The sequence below is a fragment of the Trypanosoma cruzi genome, genomic scaffold (genome assembly GCF_000209065.1).
Source record: "Trypanosoma cruzi strain CL Brener 1047053517039 genomic scaffold, whole genome shotgun sequence".
NCBI classification, from domain to species: domain Eukaryota; phylum Euglenozoa; class Kinetoplastea; order Trypanosomatida; family Trypanosomatidae; genus Trypanosoma; species Trypanosoma cruzi.
Window position 1 is genome coordinate 1 of NW_001849388.1, and position 21,985 is coordinate 21,985.

General features: G+C 53.5%; 4 protein-coding genes and 4 pseudogenes across 4 annotated transcripts, besides 19 other annotated features; 6 read left to right on the forward strand and 2 right to left on the reverse strand.

Moving 5' to 3' along the window:
• Positions 1-4,897: a sequence feature (areas not merged during assembly with more than two copies in the genome that could not be assigned to a particular haplotype).
• On the reverse strand, positions 113-2,776 carry Tc00.1047053506741.10 (annotated as a pseudogene).
• Positions 3,665-3,688: a microsatellite.
• Tc00.1047053506741.30 lies at positions 4,085-5,065 on the reverse strand (annotated as a pseudogene).
• Positions 4,272-4,304: a microsatellite.
• Positions 4,531-4,599: a sequence feature (CT-rich).
• Positions 4,898-5,688: a sequence feature (heterozygous, Esmeraldo-like haplotype).
• Positions 5,649-7,383: a mobile genetic element.
• Positions 5,689-9,630: a sequence feature (areas not merged during assembly with more than two copies in the genome that could not be assigned to a particular haplotype).
• Positions 9,631-10,486: a sequence feature (haploid, Esmeraldo-like haplotype).
• Positions 10,210-10,872, forward strand: Tc00.1047053506741.40 (annotated as a pseudogene).
• Positions 10,487-10,603: a sequence feature (haploid, non-Esmeraldo-like haplotype).
• Positions 10,604-19,808: a sequence feature (areas not merged during assembly with more than two copies in the genome that could not be assigned to a particular haplotype).
• On the forward strand, positions 11,321-12,406 carry Tc00.1047053506741.50 (mucin TcMUCII, putative; the record flags this gene model as incomplete). Its single annotated transcript, XM_810745.1, has 1 exon — positions 11,321-12,406. The coding sequence occupies one exon, from the start codon at positions 11,321-11,323 to the stop codon at positions 12,404-12,406; it is 1,086 nt and encodes a 361-aa protein (XP_815838.1).
• Positions 12,675-12,773: a sequence feature (T-rich).
• Positions 12,945-14,090, forward strand: Tc00.1047053506741.60 (mucin-associated surface protein (MASP), putative; the record flags this gene model as incomplete). The annotated part of the gene is made up of 1 exon (XM_810746.1): positions 12,945-14,090. One exon carries the CDS (start codon positions 12,945-12,947, stop codon positions 14,088-14,090), a length of 1,146 nt encoding a protein of 381 aa, XP_815839.1.
• Positions 15,205-17,559, forward strand: Tc00.1047053506741.70 (annotated as a pseudogene).
• Tc00.1047053506741.80 (mucin TcMUCII, putative) lies at positions 19,295-19,990 on the forward strand (the record flags this gene model as incomplete). Its single annotated transcript, XM_810747.1, has 1 exon — positions 19,295-19,990. The coding sequence occupies one exon, from the start codon at positions 19,295-19,297 to the stop codon at positions 19,988-19,990; it is 696 nt and encodes a 231-aa protein (XP_815840.1).
• Positions 19,809-20,509: a sequence feature (heterozygous, non-Esmeraldo-like haplotype).
• Positions 20,510-20,606: a sequence feature (areas not merged during assembly with more than two copies in the genome that could not be assigned to a particular haplotype).
• On the forward strand, positions 20,535-21,533 carry Tc00.1047053506741.90 (mucin-associated surface protein (MASP), putative; the record flags this gene model as incomplete). The annotated part of the gene is made up of 1 exon (XM_810748.1): positions 20,535-21,533. One exon carries the CDS (start codon positions 20,535-20,537, stop codon positions 21,531-21,533), a length of 999 nt encoding a protein of 332 aa, XP_815841.1.
• Positions 20,607-20,977: a sequence feature (haploid, non-Esmeraldo-like haplotype).
• Positions 20,741-20,768: a microsatellite.
• Positions 20,969-20,995: a microsatellite.
• Positions 20,978-21,885: a sequence feature (haploid, Esmeraldo-like haplotype).
• Positions 21,229-21,299: a sequence feature (A-rich).
• Positions 21,886-21,985: part of a sequence feature (areas not merged during assembly with more than two copies in the genome that could not be assigned to a particular haplotype) that runs on past the window's edge.

Genomic DNA, 21,985 nt, shown 5'->3' on the forward strand with positions numbered 1-21,985 from the left:
GCACAAAAAAACAGGGAATAAAATAAATGCTATTTGAGAAGGGAAATAAATTATCACGTGTATTTTTGTGCTCGGGAGGTCGCAAGTGTCCCACGCGGCAGCCAGTCACTCCTCACAGAGCCGCAAAGACCCACAGTCCCAACAGAAGAAGGAGCAGCGGCAGCGCTCCGCTCCCACTCACAGTGCCGGCATCGCTGTTATTCCCCTGCGACACATTTCCGAGGCTGCTGCTGAGTGCCGCAGCCCTTACTTCGCCGTCCTGTGCATGGATGTCCTCCCGTTTCTGCCCATCCGTCCCTCCCACCGTCTCCCCATTCTCACCAGAGCGCGCACCAACCTCAGTTGTATCTGCGGGGTCAACTTGAGCCACGTTCGTAGCGGTAGGAGCGTTTGGATCTGCTTTGTCGGGGGTATCCACAGGAGTTTGGGGTGGTGTGTCTCCCTGCACCGCACCTCCAGTTTCCGCTCCCACCGTTGGATCACCATCGGATGGAGAAGCGACATCCACATTTTTGTTTCCACCGGAAGATGTTCCTGAAGGCAGCTGAATTACGGATTGCTCTTTTCCTAAGGAAGTCGTTACAGTGGACGGTGTTGATGTGGACGTGCTGCCACCGCCCACACCCTCATTTCCATTCAACAATTTAGGCCCCGACGGCGGTTGCCCGGCAGGAGAGGACTGCGACAGGGTTCCTTGGGCATTGTCAGATACCACAGGTGGAATGAGGACTTTATTCGGGTTGAGGGCGCCAATCTCCGCAGTACTCAACGGGCGGTTGTACAGCAGGACGTTCGTCACGGTCACAGACACGTCTTGGACCTCTGAGTCGGCTTTTGCACCTCCATCCCCTCCAATGTAGAAGTGGGAGACCGCTCTTGAATCCTTATTCTCCAATTCACACGCTTCATTCCCACCCACACGCTCACCATCAACGTACGCGGAGCCCTGGTTGCCGTTCCGTAGCAAAATTACCACGTGGTGTGTTTTCTCCCAAGTGCTGCTGAGCTCCTCAGGGTTTTCGCCACCGCAAGACAACTCCCACTTACCTCCGCTGTTGTACGACAGTCCCAGGAGTACAGTCTTCCCGCTGTCATCCATCTTCACACCCATCAAAGGAATGCGGGTATCTCCCTCTTGCGGCACACCGTGGATGGACACCGTCGCCACAAGAGTGAAGTTGTAGTTCGCAAAGTGGTACAGCTGATTCTCCCCTTGCTCGCCAATAGGCCACTCCGCCCACGCTCCCTGGAACTTCACACCATCGGAAGTCTTTGTTGCCTTCTTACCCCCATCATCATTGTTCTTCACTGTGGCGTTCACCCCGAGGTACTCGTCCCTCCATGTGCTATCAGAGAAGTTGCCGGACAAAAATCCAACCAGCCCATCCGTGATCTTAGCAGTAGGGCTGCAGGCATTTTCAGGTGAGGTACTCTCCACAGCACTTTTAGAAGGGCACAGCTTGGAGACACGGTCGTCCACTGTCTTCCACGTCGCCAGCACATCCTTCACACGCTGCAGCTGCTCAGTCAGAACCACAGACCAAAGACTGTGTGATGGTTTCCCATCCTCCTTCTTCTTCTCGTAAAGTACAATAAGCTCATCCTTCTTATCTCCATTTCCAGCACTTTTGTACAGCAGGGAGCTGGCGTCATCATCATCATCGGATACCGGCCCAATATCAACAATGTGCGTATTGTCCGTCAGCCAAAGATGGAGTTCACCGTTTTCTTTTTTATCAGAATTCTCGGAATATACCGGCAGAGTGACAAGCATCACCTTTTTCTTATCATCAACACCGCCAATTGTCGCTGTGATGAACCCGCTTCTGACGGCCTTTGCGCCCTGTTTGTTGCCCCACACGCGCGAGAGTGTCCCGAGTGCCTCCGTCCACGACTCCCCCTTGTCACCGGTCTCGTACACCCTGCGGCGGCCATCATCACACGCAGTCATCATCATGAGTTTTTTGCCCTTCCACTCCACGACGGAGGGATCACTGCAGCCACCGTCAGACATCCCCTTCGATAGCGTCCAACTCTTAGTGCTACTCGAGGAGGATATGATTAGTGAGACGGCCTTTTCATCGTTTTGTGCTTCACTCTTCTTCGTGCCTTCCACTGGGAACACAAGCGTACCGTCCCCCATATGAACACCCGATCCACCGCCGCCTATCAAATGCGTCAAGCATTTGTGTTCATCAGCAGCAAAGTGCCGACCAGTCGCTGGTTCTCATTCCATTGGATTCTTTTCTCACCGCCGCTTTCATCACTGACGTTCCCTTTCACCAGCAATAATCCCCAGTCGTCTGCTCCGCCATCCTCCTGACCAGTGGCAGCTGTCTGGCTGTATTTTCCAACAAGCATGTAAATATCATTTCCCTGCACGACCGTTGTTGGTCGGCTCACATCTATTCTCTTCTTTGGGTCTTCGGAACCGTCTTCCTCCAAAACTTGTGCCTTGTCTTTGGCTCCATTTGACACTTCCACCGGTTTGTCAGCTTTATCTTTCGTGATAATTTGGGATGCAATGCCAGTAAAAATGTCGCTTTCACCGTTCTTTTTGCACTGCGCCTCGGCAACGGCAAATATGTCACTCCCCACTTTTAGAAGGCCGGGAACACCCAACGACTCCACAGTTTCACCCTCATTTTTGACGTCCTTCCATTTATAATTTGGACCAGATGACTGCTCCGCAGCTTCCGCAGCACCACCAGTGTTGCAGCACATCATCACAACAAGGAGGAGCAGCACCGCAGAGCAGAAGAGGTGCCGGGACATGTTGGGCCTCTGCGGCTCACTCTCCCTTCCTTCCCTCCTCCTTTCGCTGGATCCGGTCACGCGGCGACGGTTGTGTGTGCGGGGTGCCTTCACAGCAGCAACACGTGAGAGCATATAAATATGTGTGTGGGCGGTGTGTGTGTTGTTGGTCTTTCAGAGCCTTCGAATTTCACAGTAGCGATTAGCGTTTAGCCTTACTTCCTTTCCTTATTGTGTGTGAGAAAGAGAGAGAAGAGGAAAAAGGAGTGAAACAGTGAGCACGGCCGCCCCTCCACAATGAGTGGCATCATCATCCCCAACGCAGTCATTCCCAACAACAACAACTGAAATGCACACAGACACACGGAGCAGGAGATGGATGAACAGTGCACCGGGAACACACAGCAACTTCCACCACCAGCAGTAAAAGCCACAGCGGGTGTGATATTCGTCACGCGTCAGCGCACAGAGAGAAACGCCCACACACGCTGCCGCCAGTCGTTTTACTGTTGTCTCTCCCCACAAAATAACCCCGCACAGCCGGAGAATCCTCCGTCGGTGCATGTACAGCGAGAGGAACACTTCGGCACGTGTAGCTGCTGGGCAAGAATCCATGCGCACTTATCCCAGGCACCCTTAATGCCACACCACGCTAGCCAACTGCTGCACGCCAAGATAATCATGCCCTTAGCATTGAAACAAAACAAATTTCGGTGTTCTGTCATCCCTCCTCACAAGGGCCTCAGAAAAATCTTGTACGTGAGTCCTCAGCGTTCACGCCGCTCCATAGCGTGTGCAGCATGGCGTGTGCCAGTGTGTTTGTCAGCTTCTATAATTGCAGAGCAGCTGTGCGGCCCAAGAGACCCAGAAGAAAGCAGCGGATAGCACACACGCAAATTACTCATATCATCACACACACACACACACACACGCAGCCCGCGGAATGGGTGCACCCAACCACAACACAATGAAAAACAAAACAAAAAGCCGAAGCGTGGGACGACCAGCGCACACACTCTCATTGCTCCCGTAAAGCAAAACACACACACAGGGAGAGAGAGAGGTCGCCCACTCAATGCAATGAAAACAAAACAGAAACAGTTACGGTGCTCCGCCCATGCAGCCAGGCAGGACGGCAGCGGTGCGTGTCGTGCAAAAGAGAGCACCAACGGGCCTGCATGGGTGTGCATGCAATATATACAATGGGCACATTATGTGTGTGCTTCGTGGGATGAGGTGAGGGCGAGAGTCCATGCAAGGGGACACAGACAGAGAGTGAGTGAAAGACGAGTGTGTGTGCGGGCGGTGCATGGCTCTCTCTCCCTCACACTCACGCGGCCACCACCGCAGCAGCAGCCGCACACGCAAAAAGAAGAAAAAGCAAAAGAGGGGAGGTTGTGTGGGAGACCGCGGTGCTGCCGTCACTTTCACCGTCGTGTTTAGTTGCGGTTTCTTTTGTATCTGTAAGGTTTTTGTTGTGCCTGAATTCCTCGTCTTCGTTTAAGGAATGTTCTGGCTGTTGCGGTTGTCGTTGTTGTTGTTGTTCTTGTACTTTTCGTTCGTGTACTTTTGCATTGCTTTCCTGATCTCCGTCTTGTGTTAGGAGTTGCGATTGCTTCTCTTGGTGTTGTTTTATTTGCTGTTCCTGTGCAGGGTTATGTTCTTCTTTTGCTTTGCCTTGTACTTCATGTTGATGTGCATTTCCACTTTGTACACTTTGATGCTGCGGTTGCGTGAGCTGTTGTCCCTGACCTTTTTCTTGTACTTGTCGTGTGATTTTTTTTTTCTGTTTCATCTTCAATTTCTTCATCTTCTTCCTCCTCCTCCTCTGCTTCAACTTCTTTTGTTGGCAAAGATTCTTCTAGAGAAGTGGGTTTTTCTCTTCCTTCGTTTTTTTCATTTGTTGCTGGTGCTTCGGCGCCCGTTTTTCCTGGCACGGGATTTTGAATAGGTGCTGACCCCAACTCCACTCCAGTACCACCCGCAGAACCAGCGGGATCACCGGTAGCCCTTCGACCCTGCTCCCCACCGGAAATGCCTGGTGACGGTGACAGACCGGTCACCTGACCTGCTGCCGCTAGCTGTACCGATTGAGCCGGACCTGCCGCCTCGGATAAATTGCGCTGTAGGCTTGGGTCTACAGGAACACGTGGATCGCTCGCCTGATCTGGTCCGTCTGGCTCAGACTCCGTTGGATTGGAGTCTTGTTTAACATTTTCATCTTTACCTCCACTCTCTGCCACACAAGCGAATGGGCAGTAGCACAGGGCGAGTACCAACAGGGCGCTCAGCAGACGGCACGTCATCATCGTGAGTGTGGTCGTTCGGTGGTGTGGAGCTGATCTGCACAGTGAGGGACATGGAGAGCAACAGAGGAGACGAGAGGTGCAGCAGACACACACACAGAGGGCACACCACATGAGGAGAGGGCAGCAGCCAGGCATGCACCGTACGCCGCACACCACGCACGACACACACTCCAATCCACGGCAACAGGCACACACACACACACAGCCCTGCCGCAACACCAACACACAGATGGAAGAGGGAGAAGCAAACAGGAGCTGCACACAAGGCTCCACCGCATGCACATACGGCGAGAGCCGTCCGTCGTGTCTGCACTCCTCACGGAGGGTACGCACAAACACACGAGAATATTTGCAGCGCACAGAGCGACACAAAAGCAAAGTAACAATTAAAAAGGATGATCCCCGCAAACCAGTTAAATTTCTGGTCCATGGGAAGTGCAGCCAACATTCATCGCAAAGCAACTTGTTATCTTGTTTTTCTGCACGCTGTTGCAATAACGAGTAAGTAGCGCAAGGGTCGTCCGTACAAAAGCGGCAAGCATTCCGTCCGAAAAGTGCCGTCGTGCGGGCTGGGGCACTCCCAAACAGTCGCTTTCCCAATTGCCAACGACGGGGGCATTTCTGCAGTGGATGAAGCGAAGTCTCTCGTGGTCCATCTCGAATACCCGCGCTTGTGCTTCCTGCGTGTCTTGCCTGCTGGCACTTTCTGTGGCGACCTGTGCGCGAGGCGCCTGTTAAGAAGACGCTGGCATCATTGTGGCGTCCGCATGGGGGGCCTTCTCCAACTATCGGAATGCCGGGCTGAGCACGTCGGGCATGCGCCCTCATATTGTGGACGGGCAAGCGCACTCTGCTGCAGGTTGGGCAGGAGGACGTCAATCCGTCGCTCGCTGGTCGGAAAGGATTTGCGGCGCTCACGTCGGGAAGAGGTTCTGGCGGAGGCAGCGGCGGGCCGGTCTCCTCGTTGAGGGAGGGACGGCACCACCGATACAGAGGGTCAATTGTGATACGAAGGGCACGCGCAGGCCTGTCGAAGAGTGGGCAGGAATCGCACCGTGCCTTTGTGCATAGCCGCCACTCGGGACACGATGTCCGGGTCGTGCCGGGAATAGAGTCCCTGCCACACCGACAGGCGCCTGTCATGCGGTGTACGGGCCCTTCCTTTTCCTCCTGCACATCCTTCCATTACGGCCACCTGACTGCAGCGAGGAAGTCCACGTGCCAGATTGGGCCGCCCTCCTGCGGGAGGGATCGTGCAATCATGGCTTCGTCGTCAGCTGCCTCATTGCATGGGATACCGCAGTGCGATGGAGAGAACATGAAGTTTACAGAGTGACCTCGCTGTATCAAGGAGAGCGGCATAATCCAAATCTCTTCGGTAACGTATTCTCGCATGGCCAGTGGAACGACGCGGAGTGCCTCAGTTGCCGACGGGGAGTCCGTTGCCACCAGGATTCGTGTGGGCGATTGGGTTGTTCCCAGAAAAAAGGTATGAGATGTCTAATGCCATTTTCAGTGGCAAGGCACTCTGCTCTATATGAGCGTGCGAGCCTGCCAGCTGCTGCACGATGGACCTCCACAGGGAGATCATTTGTCGTGGTGGAGCCATACAATAGTGCAGCGGATCCAGATGCGAGTTCGGCGAGAGATGAAGAAACGTCTGTCAATAATTCAAAATCAAAATCTCCTAGAGAGGAGTAAATAGAATCAAAAGCCGTGCGCTTGACATCGTCAGAGGCGTCTTTGGCAAAGCGTGGCTGAATAAATTCCACTTTATTGCAACTCACAGTGTCCCAGAGGAAAATTCGATGTTGAATAGGAGGAGCGCGATTGTGGCTGTGGGGTATCCCAATAATGTTACATACGCGTTCTAATTCATTAACAACAGCATCTCTCGGAGGCGGGATCGATGTCGCCGCTTTTCCTGCATAGACGGAGGCATGGCCTCCAAGCAGATTGCGCCAAGCACGTCCTCAATATAACGGGGAAGCGTGAGGCGTTCGTGCCGTGTGGGTGCGCGGAACCCAATGATCCTCCGCAGCGGTGCTGGATTGGCGGCCAGGTGGACAGAAGTATCCTTCTTTGATGCGCTTGGGCCGAGCGATGCCGTGCAGCTGTCGCCGTGCCTCACTTCCAGGCTGTGGAGGTGAATGGGGGCCGGACACGGTGCGATTGCCTCGCTGCCCTGGTGCAACGCACTGTGGATGCACCCAACCAGAAGGAATCGCGTGGTGTGATGGGACGCCCCAGCCTCTGCAGCCAGCCGCAGCTGACGGCGGCGTGGCGCGGTCCGCATCGCAGTCCAACTAAAGCATTGTTTTTTTATTTGCGTTGTGTTGTGTGACGAAGTGCGTAGGAGCTTCCTGATTTTGTGGGAGAATTGCGATTCTGAAGAATGCGTTGCAGTTGCGCAGCGCCGTTTTGAGGAGCAGGTGAGTGCCTGTCTGCATTAATCAGCAAACAACATCTCGGATGACAGCAGGAGGCACTGCGGTTTCTCCTTTTTGTTGCACAGCGACTTTATTGGACGTCACGTTTGATTGGCAGCTTTTGGGCCTTTTGTGGGAGAAGGTGGGAGATTGAGGGCATTAGGACTGAATTCATTTGGGTGGCTGCGTTACGTTGAATTTCGACCAGTCGCGGCACTCTGGTTTGGCAGCTTGTGTCTTTTGTTTACTTCCCACCGCAGCACGTGGATAACACTGATCCGAAGAACATTTGTTTGAACGCGTGTGAGCTGCCGTGCGTGGTGCATGGACTATGTGATTGTGTGGGGAGGTGCGTTGGGGTGACGAATACTTCTGTTTGGCGTGTCGCGGTGTGTCGGAATGATGTTTGCATGACATGTGGAGGGTGTTGTTTGTGATTTGTGTGTCTTCTCTGGTGGAGCCGACATGTGTGCGGGGATTGTGGCATTGCTGGCTGGCAGTTCCACGTCACTTTTCAGCATTCCTGGATGTGCTGAGGAATGACGGCTGGCGACCAGCGTGTTGGTGCTGCCGGTGGGAATAAGTGCATCGGGAATAGGCCGTTTTCTTTTTTCTGTGCTGGAGCCGACGAACTGGCACGAGGGCACCGGCTGCAGGCTGCCTGCCAGCACGTGTGAGCAGCGGATCCGTGCACACACAGACGCTCATCGCAAGAGCGTGTGCGATCACGGTGGCCTTTTGTGGCGTGCTTTTGTGGACGTCAACCCATCGAGGAATGTGTGGAGCAAACGGCTGACTGCACACGAGGAAAATAAGTGCGTGCACTGTGCCGTGTTTCTGCGTCGATGGCAGAGCGACAGGAAGCCCGTGCTGGCAACCGAGATCTTTGCGTCGCGAGGGATGTCGGTGTTGATTTTGGATCGTCGAGGGTGGAAAGATTTTGCTGCTGCCCGTGTGTGTGACCACTCCGGCAGAGGGCGGACACAAAAGGGAGAGATGCAGGCGCTGCGTGTGTGTGCAGGTGCCATGCAACAACGTCACAACAAACATGCTGCGACTCGGTGACCCTCACATCGTTGTGGTCCTCACGAACAGCCCAGGCACGGCCCACACCGATGCACTTAGTGGACGGAGTGAGGCATCTTTTGAGGCGCTGCAGGGGACAGGATGTGTTGACGCAGCCACGACGTGCATGGAGTGTCACGATGGCACAGTCAGCAGTGGCTGGTGGAGTATTTACTTCTCGGAGGCAACGGAGAGAAAGAGAGAGCTGCTCCTGCTGCTGGCGTCGTTGCTGCCTTTTGTGGCCTCCCATGCCGATTATTGTCTGTCCGCTGATCATGGGTGGCATGCCTCCACTAGTGACGTCGTCTGCAGGCATTTCACAGCACCAGTGAAACGCACATCATGTCGCATGCTTTGGCTGTGGCTGTGGTGTTGTGAATGCAGCCGGCATTATTTTGCCCGACTCCTTTTCACTGCTTTGCGACAAATAGATGCGTCGCCGCCCGAGTCATTCACTGCAGCACCGTGTGTTGTACTGCCAGCACAAGACTCTCCTGTTGTCTGACGCCTGGCTGACAGTCAGACACCACTGCGTTGGGAAATGCAAGGATGTGGACTGCCGCTCACGGTGTTAGGCACCGCTGTTTGGATGCGGCGGCCACACGAGCGGATGTATTGTGGCACAATGAAATGCGTGAAGTACGCGGAATCACAGCGGCTGCAATAATATCAGCGGTGTGGCGCCACGGAATATGTGAGGGGGTGATGCATGATAAATCACAGCGGGCGGCATGCGAGGGAAGTGCACCGCGACGGAGCGTCACCCCGCCCTCAGCCTGCAGGGGAATGTACACCCACAAAATATATGGACGAGACACCACCAAACACACACATGCCCTTTCATGCACCAATAAATAAGAGCGAAGGTGCGTTCTGGTGTGTGGGAGTCCACTCACATATTTTCATTTCCACCGCAATAAACTGTGAGGAATCAGGTGCCACCGCAACGAAAGGAAAAACAAACATCTATTGCAACACTTTACCAGCGAAAGGCAGGAACAACACAAACCGAATTATTGGCCGCACCAGCACAAGCAACATTTCACAAGGGGAAAAAACAAATTGTGCACCCTGCAGAAATCCCCAACACAGTACCCAGGCATGAAGGTTTACCCTCCGCAAAACGAAAGAACAAAACGCATGCAGACATCTGCCAACATTCAAACAGAAACACAAATAAATGGATTCTTGCTTTATACCATTCCTTGCTCTGAATATGAACGAAGGCCAAAGGAAACCGAATGATTTTTGTGATGAATGTTGGCTGCCCTTCCTGTGGACCAACAATTCACGTGGTGTGCGGAGATTATTCTTTTTATTGTTACTTTGCTTTTGTGTTGCTGTGTGCGCTGCACCTCCTCTTGTGTGTGCGTACCCTCCGTGAGGGGTGCCGACACGACGGACCGCTCTCGCCGTATGTGCATGCGGTGGAGCCTTGTGTGCCGCTCCTGTTTGCTTCTCCCTCTTCCATCTGTGTGTGTTGGTGTTGCGGCAGGGCTGTGTGTGCGGCGTATGGTGCATGCCTGGCCGCTGCCCTCTCCTCGTGTGATTTGCCCTCTGTGTGTGTATGCCACACCTCTCGTCTCCCCTGTTGCTCTCCATGTCCCTCACTGTGCAGATCAGCTCCACACCACTGAACGACCACACTCACGATGATGATGACGTGCCGTCTGCTGTGCGCCCTGTTGGTGCTTGCCCTGTGCTGCTGCCTGTCCGTGTGCGTGGCAGACACTCAGTTGGAGGATACTGAAGATCGTGTTGAAGAACGAGGCGGCATACAGCTGCCTCCACCACCACAGACACCAACTGATAAGCCGCCTATTGCTCACGGAAGCGTCACCAGTCATTCGTCCTCTGCAACAGGTGTAACAATTGAGGAGGCCGATCATTCAGATCTTCCAACAACGGGCCCCGTTGCAAAGCCGGGAAATGGTGGCGAAGAGGGAACAGGATTTAGCAGTACGGCAGGTCTGGGACCAAAAGTAAATACCGAGCCAAATACATCACTGACAGAGGGTACGAAAGAGCAACAAAGTCGCACTGAACCATCCGCAGAACAAACAAATAAGGTGTCTGAAACTTCTCCTTAGAAAACCACTACGACCACAACTACAACGAAGGCACCAACCACGACGACCACCACTGCGCCGGAGGCACCAAGTGATACGGCCATGAATGCAGACGTGCCAACCACGACGACCACCCGCGCACCGTCACGTCTTCGCGAAATCGACGGCAGCCTCAGCAGCTCTGCGTGGGTGTGTGCCCCGCTGCTGCTCGCCGTATCCGCGCTGGCGTACACCACTCTGGGCTGAAGAGGTTTATGCGGGCTGTGCGTGCCAGCACCCAACCGCGGGGATTTGTGCGCGTCTATTTTGATCCGATGTAAATAAGAAAAAATAATGATCTTGTTTTGCTTCACTTGCTTCTGCTGCCGTGCTGTGTGCTCCGCGTTGTTCCTCACATACTTGACGTTGAACGCATCCCGGACGTACTCATATGCATGCGCACTAGAGTCTTGGGTTTTTTTTCTTTATTAGTTTTTCTTATTGCTTTTTAAACTTCTGGATTGCATGGCGGTGTGCGAGTTCTACAATTGTACTGATTCCATCTGTTTCATGGTGTGTGCGCTGCTGCTTCTGCTGTTGCTGCCATTTGTTACTGTGCGGTGGCTGTGCGTGGTGTAGCGGCCGTGTCTCTCTTTTTGTTTTCACATGCTGTTGCAGGTTGGCTCCAAGGCGTTAGGCGTCTCCACTGTTTGTGATGATGACTGGCCGTGTGCTCTGCGTCCTGTTGGTGCCTTCACTGATGTGCTGTTTCTTGTGCGTGTGTGCGACAGTTGCTGCGACGGAGGTGCGTGTGCGGCCTGCTGGTGATGGCGCGGTGACTGCTGGGCACATGTGGGCAGTGATGGCTGCGGAAAGTGAGCCCGTGGTCGATGGCTCTGAACGAAAGGTGAATGTGAACTCTGAAGAAAATAGCCGTCAGGAAGACGAGGAGGGTGATGTTCCTACGCCCACGCCCCCTGAAACACTCACTCCTACGACGAGGAAGGATCAATCCAGCAGCGACCCAACGCGAAGTATCACTTCCAATCCTTCTGACGCTGGTGACGTGTCCGATTCCCAGACCCATGCAAGTGGACAGGAGTCTTTGAGCGGAGGGCCCGCTGCAGGCACAACATCCCCACTCCCCAACTCATCTCAGCAGGCAGCAGGTGGAGTGCATGCTGGAGGTGGGAGTTCCTCCCAGGGCAGTCAGGCTTCAGGACAAACCGTCACAGGACAGTCACTGGTGTCAGAGACGGCAAAGGCAACACCGCAAGGCGGTGGAGGAGGAGGACTCGGAGCGCAACACGAAGCCGAACACACCACAAAAGATGACGGTGGTAACCCCCTGGGAAAAAACAGCAATGAAAAGGAAGAGCCACCAGAGGGATCGCAAACTGCACCACGACCCAGCAGTGGCGGGAGTGCTAATGTCGCACCGAATCCCGCTGTCTCCATTTCACTGCCCCCAGAGCCAAAGTCAACAAGTGAGGCAACCGGTACGGGAGAATCTTCACATCCGACCGATAATGCACAGACACAAAGTATGAGGAACGATACTGCACCAAGCACGGCACAGACACAAAATTCGCCGAACACTAAAGCACAGGAATCAGAAGCAGAAATCACTACAACAGAGGCACCAAGTACTACGGCCAGGAACACAGAGGCGCCAACCACGACGACGACCCGCGCACCGTCACGTCTTCGCGAATTCGACGGCAGCCTCAGCAGCTCTGCGTGGGTGTGTGCTCCGCTGCTGCTCGCTGTATCCGCGCTGGCGTACACCACCCTTTGCTGAAGAATTGTGTGTAAGGTGTGCGTGCCAGCACTCAATCACGGGGACATGTGCATTTCCACTGTGGTCCGATGTATAAAGTAAGAGTAATTATGATGATTGTGCTTTGCTTTGCTTGCTTCCGCTGCCCTGATGTGTGCTTCATGTTGCTGCTTCCTGTATCCGCCACTTGGCACGCATCCGACACTCATATGCACGACACGCGCACGACTGTTTGCGAGGACGCACTGATGAGGGTAGGCGCATGCGCGTTGGAGCAATTCGGAGCAGCTCTTTGTTTTTTTTTTGTATGTGTTTTTGCTGTTTTACTTCATTGCTGCTTGATTCCTTTTGTTTTGTTTTGTTTGTTTTGAGTATTTTTCTTTTTGTTAAAATTTGGCAGGGTGTTGTGCATTTTTTGAAATTTCATTGCTTTGATATTTCCCATGAAATGCTTGCTGCTGGTGGTGTTTTTTACTGTTCCTTGTCTCTCCTTTTGCTTTCACTCTGCGTTGACGGGGATTTAGTTTGTGCTGAAGGCTACACGCAAGTGACAGGAGTGATGGCGATGATGATGGCTGGCCGTGTGCTGCTGGTGTGTGCCCTCTGCGTGCTGTGGTGCGGTGCGGCTTTTGGACACGCGATGGACGATTACTGCAGTGAGGGTGGAGGGAACGGTTTGAGGCACACGAGTAATGGTGGAGATGACGGAGTGTCTCTAAAGGCGGACTGCGGGTTGTTAGCCACTCGAATGGCATTAATAAAGGCGGTTGAGGCTGCGGAAGCTGGACAAGGATTGAGTGGTGATACAAAACCACAGGGAAATTTGAAGGAGCCATTACCTAATAATACGGAGGGCAGTCCAGCGCCTGGTGCGGGAGGAAGTGGTGTCGCAGTTCAACCACCACCAGCAGTAACGCTGGAGCACGAAGGTTCAGATACAGGAGGACAGCAGGTGACGCTGCCTAACGTGGTGGATACAAATGGTGGAAAAAAAGGAGATGATAAGAATGGAAGTGAACTTGAACCCGAAGAAATAGGAGCTGGTCAATCTTCATCATCATCATCTGGAGGCGCTGGCACTTTGGGTGGTAAAGGACTCCCCTCGAAACAAACTTCCAAGAGTAATGAACCCTCCAACGGCACGCCGACACAAGAAGAGGATGCAGGAAATCATCGAATTACACCTCACAGTCGTGATGCAGAGGCGGAAGAAGAACACGAAGTAAAAAAAGAAAACGTAAGTCATGAGGCACCAACAGAGACACGTGGAAGTCCAGCCAACGACGCAGGAATACAAACGGCAACACCATCGCCACCACCAGCAACAATGAATGGACCGTCCAGCACTGAGGATTTACCACCCGTGCAAGCGCCACAACGCGTCCAAGACGACCATGCGGAATCAAGGCCACCATCACACACGGCAAACGGTGATGCCGCCAATAATGATTCTGACAAAAGCACTGAAGAGCGCATGCCGAGCAATGATCCAGCAGCTGATGGTGCAGGGACAGCAGAGGGTAAACAAAATGAAAATAAAGAAGCCAATCCGAAAGAAACACCAGTCGAAGCCACAGCCACGAAAAATACAACGGCGACGACTGGAGACAGTGACGGCAGCACCGCGGTCTCCCACACCACCTCCCCTCTTTTGCTTCTTCCTGTTATTGCGTGTGCGGCTGCGGCTGCTGTGGTGGCCGCGTGAGAGTGAGGGAGAGAGAGCCATGCACCGCCCGCACACACACTCGTCCTTCTCTCTCACTCTCTGTGTGTGTCCCCTTGCATGGACTCTCGCCCTCACCTCATCCCACGAAGCACACACATAATGTGCCCATTGTATGTATTGCATGCACACCCATGCAGGCCCGTTGGTGCACTCTTTTGCACCACACGCACCGCTGCCGTCCTGCCTGGCTGCATGGGCGGAGCACCATAACTGTTTCTGTTTTGTTTTTATTGCATTGAGTGGGCGACCTCTCTCTCTCTCTCTCTCCCTGTGTGTGTGTTTTGCTTTACGGGAGCAATGAGAGTGTGTGCGCTGGTCGTCCCACGCTTCGGCTTTTTGTTTTGTTTTTCATTGTTTTGTGGTTGAGAGCACCCATTCCGCGGGCTGCGTGTGTGTGTTTGTGTGTGATGATATGAGTGATTCGCCTGTGTGCTATCTGCCTCTCTCTGCCGTTGCTTTTTTCTGACTCTCTTGTGGCGCACAGCTGCTCTGCAATTATAGGCGCTGCCAAACACAAAAGCACAAACAAATGCACACACACGCCATGCCGCACACAAGTGGGCTGTCCCTGCACTGCTAGAGGAGCTCTGGGCGCGCTTTGGAATGTCGCAGCGGGCACAATTGGACTCGGTGCATTGGCGCCTGTGGCTGCCTATGGCGACGCCCCGATCCGCTCTGTTGGAAAAGCCGGCGTGGTTGTGGGGCGGCGGGAGAGCAACGGCGGACACGGTGACCTTTACGCAGTGAGTTCACAGTAACTTCCTTGGCCAGTGGCAGTGCGGATGGAACTGTCATAATGATCGCACCGCCGGCATGCTTGCTGTCAATTTCCCCGAAATGAGAGCGGTGAAAGAAGGTCCGTCTGCATGACGCTTTGCATCTCCGCCTCAGGGCTGCGCATGGCAATTTGGGTTGCCGTGCGGTGATGCCATAGGGTATGATCTGCTGGGAGAGCGCGCTGTGCTATGCTCCTGCACCTGGGGCTGGTGCTGTGCCGTTGGCGGATGTTGAGTGGCCGATCATACAAATATTGCGACACCACGAGGAGAGCAGACCAAACACTCCGCGTGGAGGGAGCGTTGCGGCTGGTGAGGACTCTGTGCGACGGTGATGGACGTTCTCTCGACGACGGATTGACGGATTGTCCCTTTGATTTAGTTGGTGCGCATGCTGTGTGTATGGCTGCCACTGTGGTCTCCTGTTACTCCGCTGCTTGTGCCGCTTTCTGACGCACCACTGGCACTAAATCGTTTTATTTCTTTTCTTTCTCTTTTTCCTTTGTCTCTCCTCCCGCATCCACGCTGCACTGCTACTGCTGCTGCTCACACGAAACCAAGAAATGCATTTTTTTCAGGCCATGCGCCAGCCTCGCCATGCCACGCCGCCACTTCCATTGCTGGTGTTGCTGCTGACGTGCTGCGCCAGTGGGTGCGTTGCCGCTGTACTCGCCACACAATACCGCTGTGGGTTTGAAGTGATGATGGGGAGGAACGGCCCGCTGTCGACTGCGGTTGTACGTGAGGTCCCGCACAAGGGACAAGGCGGAATGCAGGCGTACACCGTCGCAGCACAGGATGACGACAGTGGCTGGGAGCCGATCCGCATCGGGGTGTTCACGGAGGGTTTGAAGAGCATGTACAGGAAAAATACGTACTGCGAAAACGATGGGGATGAGTGAGACAACATCTTGGGAGAAAAGATAACCTGCAAAGCAGAGCATTTCTTGACGGAAGAAAAGACACAATTGTACACTGGAAATATTCTCCCTGGTGCCGTCAAACTCCACACTGAGCGGCTAATTGTGAAATCCACAGGCGGGACGATAACTGTACCGAGGGCTATGAATGGACCGTGCAGCCAGTTTACGGTTCCTACCGGGCACAAGAGTGACTGTGTGCCGAATGCAGATTTTATCATTTACGCTGCTGCTGGGCCGTCAAATACTGAAAGCATGGCTGTGTGGGCGGCAACGTGTAACACATGGGGAGATCTTCGCCCCTCCATTGGCGCCATGAACTTTGATCCAAAGTACATGACTGACACGGCGTGGAGCGTTCGCGTTGCCGCACACGAAATTGCGCATGCTCTTGGGTTCAGTAAAGATAGTATTGAAGGAAACAGCATCGAAACTAAAAGGAAAATTGTCCGTGGGAATCACCGCAGGATGGTGGCAGGGAAGCACGTTCGGGAGAAGACGAAAGCGCACTTTGTTTGTAAGTCTCTCGAGGGCATGGAGCTGGAGGACGAAGGTGGCACTCGGGAAAAAGCCATCCCTCACTGGAAGGGACGCCACGCGCGGGACGAGCTGATGGCACCCACAGTCGGTGCCGGCTACTACACGGCTCTGACGATGGCGGTGTTCGCGGATATGGGATACTACCGCGTGAATTGGAGCATGGCGGAGCCGATGAGCTGGGGCAGCCGCAGTGGCTGCGACTTCCTGGTCAACAAGTGCAATACAACCGATAATCTTGCCGCCAAGTATCCTCACATGTTCTGCGATGCTAAAGACACAGAGACGCTTCGCTGCACCTCCGACCGCCGTCACGTTGGGACGTGCACCGCAACTATTGTTGAAGACAAGGGGAGTCCTGCGGATAAGGACGTTTGCCCTGTTGTTTCTTTGGAATTTCAAGAAATATCGTCTGGGACAACGTACAGGACGTGCTCGGACGAAAATGTGGATTATCTCCCTGGGTCGCTGACTGGCGGTGGCTCGTGGTGCCTGGACGCGGAATTACTGGAGAGGAAGGACGATGATGGCCATAAAAGCGTTAAGGGAGTGTGCGCGCAGGTGTCGTGTGATGGGGGCACAGTGAAGGTGAAGTACCTCGGCAGCAGTGGGTTTCAGCCTTGCCCTGAGGACACTGACATCCCAGTGACGTTGAAATATTTTCAGAAAGATGGGAAAATCGATTGCCCCACGTACGGCGAGGTGTGCACCATTGCCGCGAAAGGCAGCAGTCTTGTCATTCCGAGTGCGTTGGTGGGTGGACATGGTGACGAGCAAGAGGAGGAAGCAGAAGAGTCTGCGGTTGCTTCAGGGTCGCCTTCTCCGGAGGATACTCGTCCACAGTTGTCTCCTGTGGCGTCTGGTGCCTCCATTGAAAAGGAGCCTCCCGGCGCTTCGGCTGCGGGTGTCGCTGGTGGTGGCCTTCATGCCGGTCCGAGGGGTGATCCGGGGGTGCGGGCCGAAAGTGAGGACAACACTCAGCGGCGAGGGAGGAGATATGGCAGTGGAAGCGACGGAGCCAACAGAGCCTCCGGCCCGACGCTTTTTTTTTTCGCCATCACCCGGCGAGGACGTTGCAGGAGCGGAGGGCGACCCGCGGGCGGATTGCCCAGCGGTGGTTCCCAGTGTCTCCGCGCCTGCCACTCCGATTTCGTCCGTCAACGGCGTCGATTTTCAGGCGATACCCGATGCGTTGGTACAGCAGGCCGACAGTGATGGCGGTGTGGCTGCTGCTACTGCTGGCCTCATTCCCTTTGTGTTTCTTGTTGTGGTCGCTGCGGCGGTAGTGGTGGTGCCTCTTTGAGCAGCCGCGGCGGCTGGGCGCAGTCAAACTGCGGCAGGGCGACAGTATTTACTTGGCACATTGACCCCGCACTCAAGATGTGCAAAACCGTAGCAATAACACTATAATACACTCACCGCATTCCCCATGTCCTTTTTTGCTTGCGGGTGATGGGCAAAATGACCGATCTTTTATTGCATTGTTTGTTATTCTGGGAAAGGTGTTTTTGTTTTGTTGCTTAGAGGGTCTAACTTCCGTGGAAACTGTGTGTGAACGAAGTAACATGGAGAGAAAAGACATTTCCCAGCACCACATGTATACACTCGTTTTTTGATGCGATTGGGACGAGGGGAAATCACCGTACTCTAATCATGGGTAAAAAGTAAAGGAAATGTGCTCCAATGGAGGCGGGGTCGTGCCAGTAGCTGTTTCTCTGAAGGACAGGGACGACTGCCTCTGCATCCGTAACTGGTGCATGCGGCTTTATCTTTTACACTTTTGCTTGGGTTTGTGACTTTGATTTTTTCTTGTGTGTGTGCGTCATTGCGAGAATTTGGACCTCAAATAATTTCTGTGCTTCGGCTTTTAATCCGTATGCGTGCTTTTTATTTTTCTGCCTTCCCGAGTTTTTGCATCCGTTTTTGATTGGCTGTGTGTGTTTCTCGGGTTCTCTGCTGCACTGTGGGTAGTGTGTCTTAATTCCCTCTGTCCCTGCTGTCCTGATTGTGAAAACACGCTGTGGGTCAGGGTGCATGGCTCCGTGGTTGCGGCACTACTTGTTGTGGTTGCGTTGGGACAGCCCCAACATGACTGCCAACGTGTGGCTCTTGGGTGTCTCGTTGGGCTCTTTTCCGTTTCCTGCGCGATGGACTCCCGTCGTCGGCGCACCCTTTCGTGCAGTGGCGTCAGCGCAACAAGGTGGCAGTTTTGTTGTTGTTGCAGCTTCAGCTGTTCGGTTTTTCCCTCTGGTATTGTGAGGTGCAGGTGTCGGATGTGGCGGCAATGTGCCGAAGACAAGGAAGGAGGAGGATGGTGCGTGCGTGCGGGAGGGCCCTGCGGTGTTGGAGCGGTGCGCACTGTTTGCGGGCTTGATGCGCCCCTTTGGTGCATGGCGTGTCTTGGTGTGTCCTTCTTGCCGTCTGTGGTGCCAGCCGGCTCTTCACGATTGTGGCAATGGCGTGTTGACAGCTGTGTTTGGGTTGGCGTTGGCTGTTCCACCCTCTGGGGCTACGAGGGTGGATGCATCACGATGAGCGACACCAATCGCGCACGACGCCTGGTCTGCAAGCAAGTGACGCACCGATTGCCGACGCGGCGCGGCCCTCTTGCCTTTTTCGGCCCTCTGGTAGCCTACAGTCTGATGTCTAGCCGTAGTGGTCTCCTCTTTTCTCACTCCTTTTGTGTGTGACCGCATGCACTGACCACAACAATTGTACAATATAAGTATTACAGAGTGCAGGGCTGTGCGTGTGTGTATGTGTGCCTGCTGCCGTGGATTGGAGTGTGTGTCGTGCGTGGTGTGTGGAGTACGGTGCATGCCTGGCCGCTGCCCTCTCCTCGTGTGATTTGCCCTCTGTGTGTGTCTGCCGCACCTCTCGTCTCCCCTGTTGCTCTCCATGTCCCTCACTGTGCAGATCAGCTCCACACCACTGAACGACCACACTCACGATGATGACGTGCCGTCTGCTGTGCGCCCTGTTGGTGCTCGCCCTGTGCTGCTGCCCGTCAGTGTGCGTGACAGCGGATGGTGAAGAAGATGTTAATATCTCCGGTCAACCGCCGGTTCAGCCAGGAGTGCAAACTCCGAGCAGTACGCAACTGCAATCAGATAATTCCGGTGTGATGGGGTCACAAAGTAATTCCGATATAACACCGGGACAAAATCAGGTAACTGGTGGAAGAGGAAGTGAAAACTCTCTCCCAAGCCCTCCTGCGCCAACGGGAGAAAGTGCTACGTCCGGTACGAAAGAGTCCACAGTTCCTGAAGCCGGCAGGACACAGGAACAAGATGCAATGACCGGAGCCGGAGTGTTACAAATACAGCCCGGAGACGCAGAGTCACCGAATTCGAGGACCGTTACAGCGCCAAATACGGCCACTACGGGAATGTCACCAACTCCTCCAAACGAGCTGGAAAATAATTCAGCAAAAAACATCAATGCGCCAACTACGATCACTACGACAACCACAGCCACCACTGCGCCAGAGGCACCAAGTACTACGACTACAGAGGCGCCAACCACGACGACTTCCCGCACACCGTCACGTCTGCGCGAAATCGACGGCAGCCTCAGCAGCTCTGCGTGGGTGTGTGCCCCGCTGCTGCTCGCCGTATCCGCGCTGGCATACACCGCTGTGGGCTAAAGAGGTGCATGCGGGCTATGCGCGTCAGCACTCAACCACGAGATTTGTGCGCGTCCACTGTGCTCCGATGTAAATAAATAAGAGAAAATAATGATTGTGTTTTGCTTTACTTGCTTCCGCTGCCCTGCTGTGTGGTCCATTTTGCTGCTTCCTGTACCCGTCACGTTGAACGCATCCCAGACACACTCATATGCACGCCACGCATATAAATTTTGCGTGGACGCATGTTTGTGTGCTTGTACATGCGCGCTGGAGTCATTCGGTGCAGCAAATTTTTTTTTTTTTTAGTTTATTGCTGTTTCTTCACTCCTGTTTGTTTAAATGATTTTTTTTTATTACTTGCTGCGGGGCGTTGTGTGTGTTTTTGCCTTTTTACTGATTTCAACTGCCTCATGGTGTGTGCTTTGCCGCTGCTGGGCTGTTGCCATTTGTGACTGTGCGGTGGCTGTGCGTGGTGTAGCGGACTTGTATTTCTTTCCTGCTTTTGCTCTGCGTTGAAGTGTTGTTATTTTGTGCTGAAGGCTACACGCAAGTGACAGGAGTGATGGCGATGATGATGGCTGGCCGTGTGCTGCTGGTGTGTGCCCTCTGCGTGCTGTGGTGTGGTGCCGGCGGTTGCGCTGAGAATGATGGTGGTGTTGCTGGTTCTCTTGAGGAACGTGGTATTGCCAAGGACGATGAAATTTCGAAAGGTTTATCTTCTTCAGGCCCGATATTGCAAGAGGGACAAGACCAAAGAGCAGCAGCATCAGGAGGTGGAGGAGAAGGAGGAGGAGGATCTACAGATTCACTGGGAGTGAAGGATGCTTCGTTCTCAGAGAAGGGTAAAAAAATCCCACAAAAACAGGAGGTGAAAGTAGGTTCCCATCCAAACCAACCAACTGGGGATGAATATGGAAGTAATGACTTGACGGAAGTTGGGGCTGACACGAGAAATCAAACACCACCAAAATCGACAACACAATCACCGACAGGGCTTCCTCCTCCTCCTCCTCCTCCTCTTCCAGAAGAAGCAGCAGAAGAAGCAGAGGAGGATCCGAATAATTCAGTCGAGCACCATCCTGGAGAAGATCAACAGCTTCTACAAGAAGAAGTAACGGAACATGGACAGAATAACCAGAACCAACTAATACAAAAACAACACGACTCCAAACAACTTCAAATGCAACCAGAAACTGATGAAGAAAAAAAACGATTAGAAGAACAACGACAACATCAAGAAGAACTACGAGATCAGCAACAAAAACAAAAAGAACAACACGAAGAAAACATAAAAGAAGAAAAAGGACAAGAGCAACAACAAGAACAACAGCATGAAAATCAGCAACAAAAAGATGAAATAAAAGATCAACAAGATCAACAGCATGAACATTCCGCGGAAAAAGAAGAGGAATCCATAAAGGATAAAAACGCCGTCGGTACAAATTCCACCGCAAATACAGAAGACAGTGACGGCAGCACCGCTGTCTCCCACACCACCTCCCCACTTTTGTTTCTTCTTCTTGTTCTTGTTGCGGCTGCTGCTGCGGTGGTGGCCGCGTGAGAGTGAGGGAGAGAGAGCCGTGCACCGCCCGCACACACACTCGTCCTTCACTCACTCTCTCTGTGCGTGTCCCCTTGCATGGACTCTCGCCCTCACCTCATCCCACGAGGCACACACATAATGTGCCCATTGTATATATTGCATGCACACCCATGCAGGCCCGTTGGTGCTCTCTTTTGCACGACACGCACCGCTGCCGTCCTGCCTGGCTGCATGGGCGGAGCACCGTAACTGTTTCTGTTTTGTTTTTATTGCATTGAGTGGGCGACCTCTCTCTCTCTCTCCCTGTGTGTGTGTTTTGCTTTACGGGAGCAATGAGAGTGTGTGCGCTGGTCGTCCCACGCTTCGGCTTTTTGTTTTGTTTTTCATTGTTTTGTGGTTGAGTGCACCCATTCCGCGGGCTGCGTGTGTGTGTGTGTGATGATATGAGTAATTTGCATGTGTGCTATCCG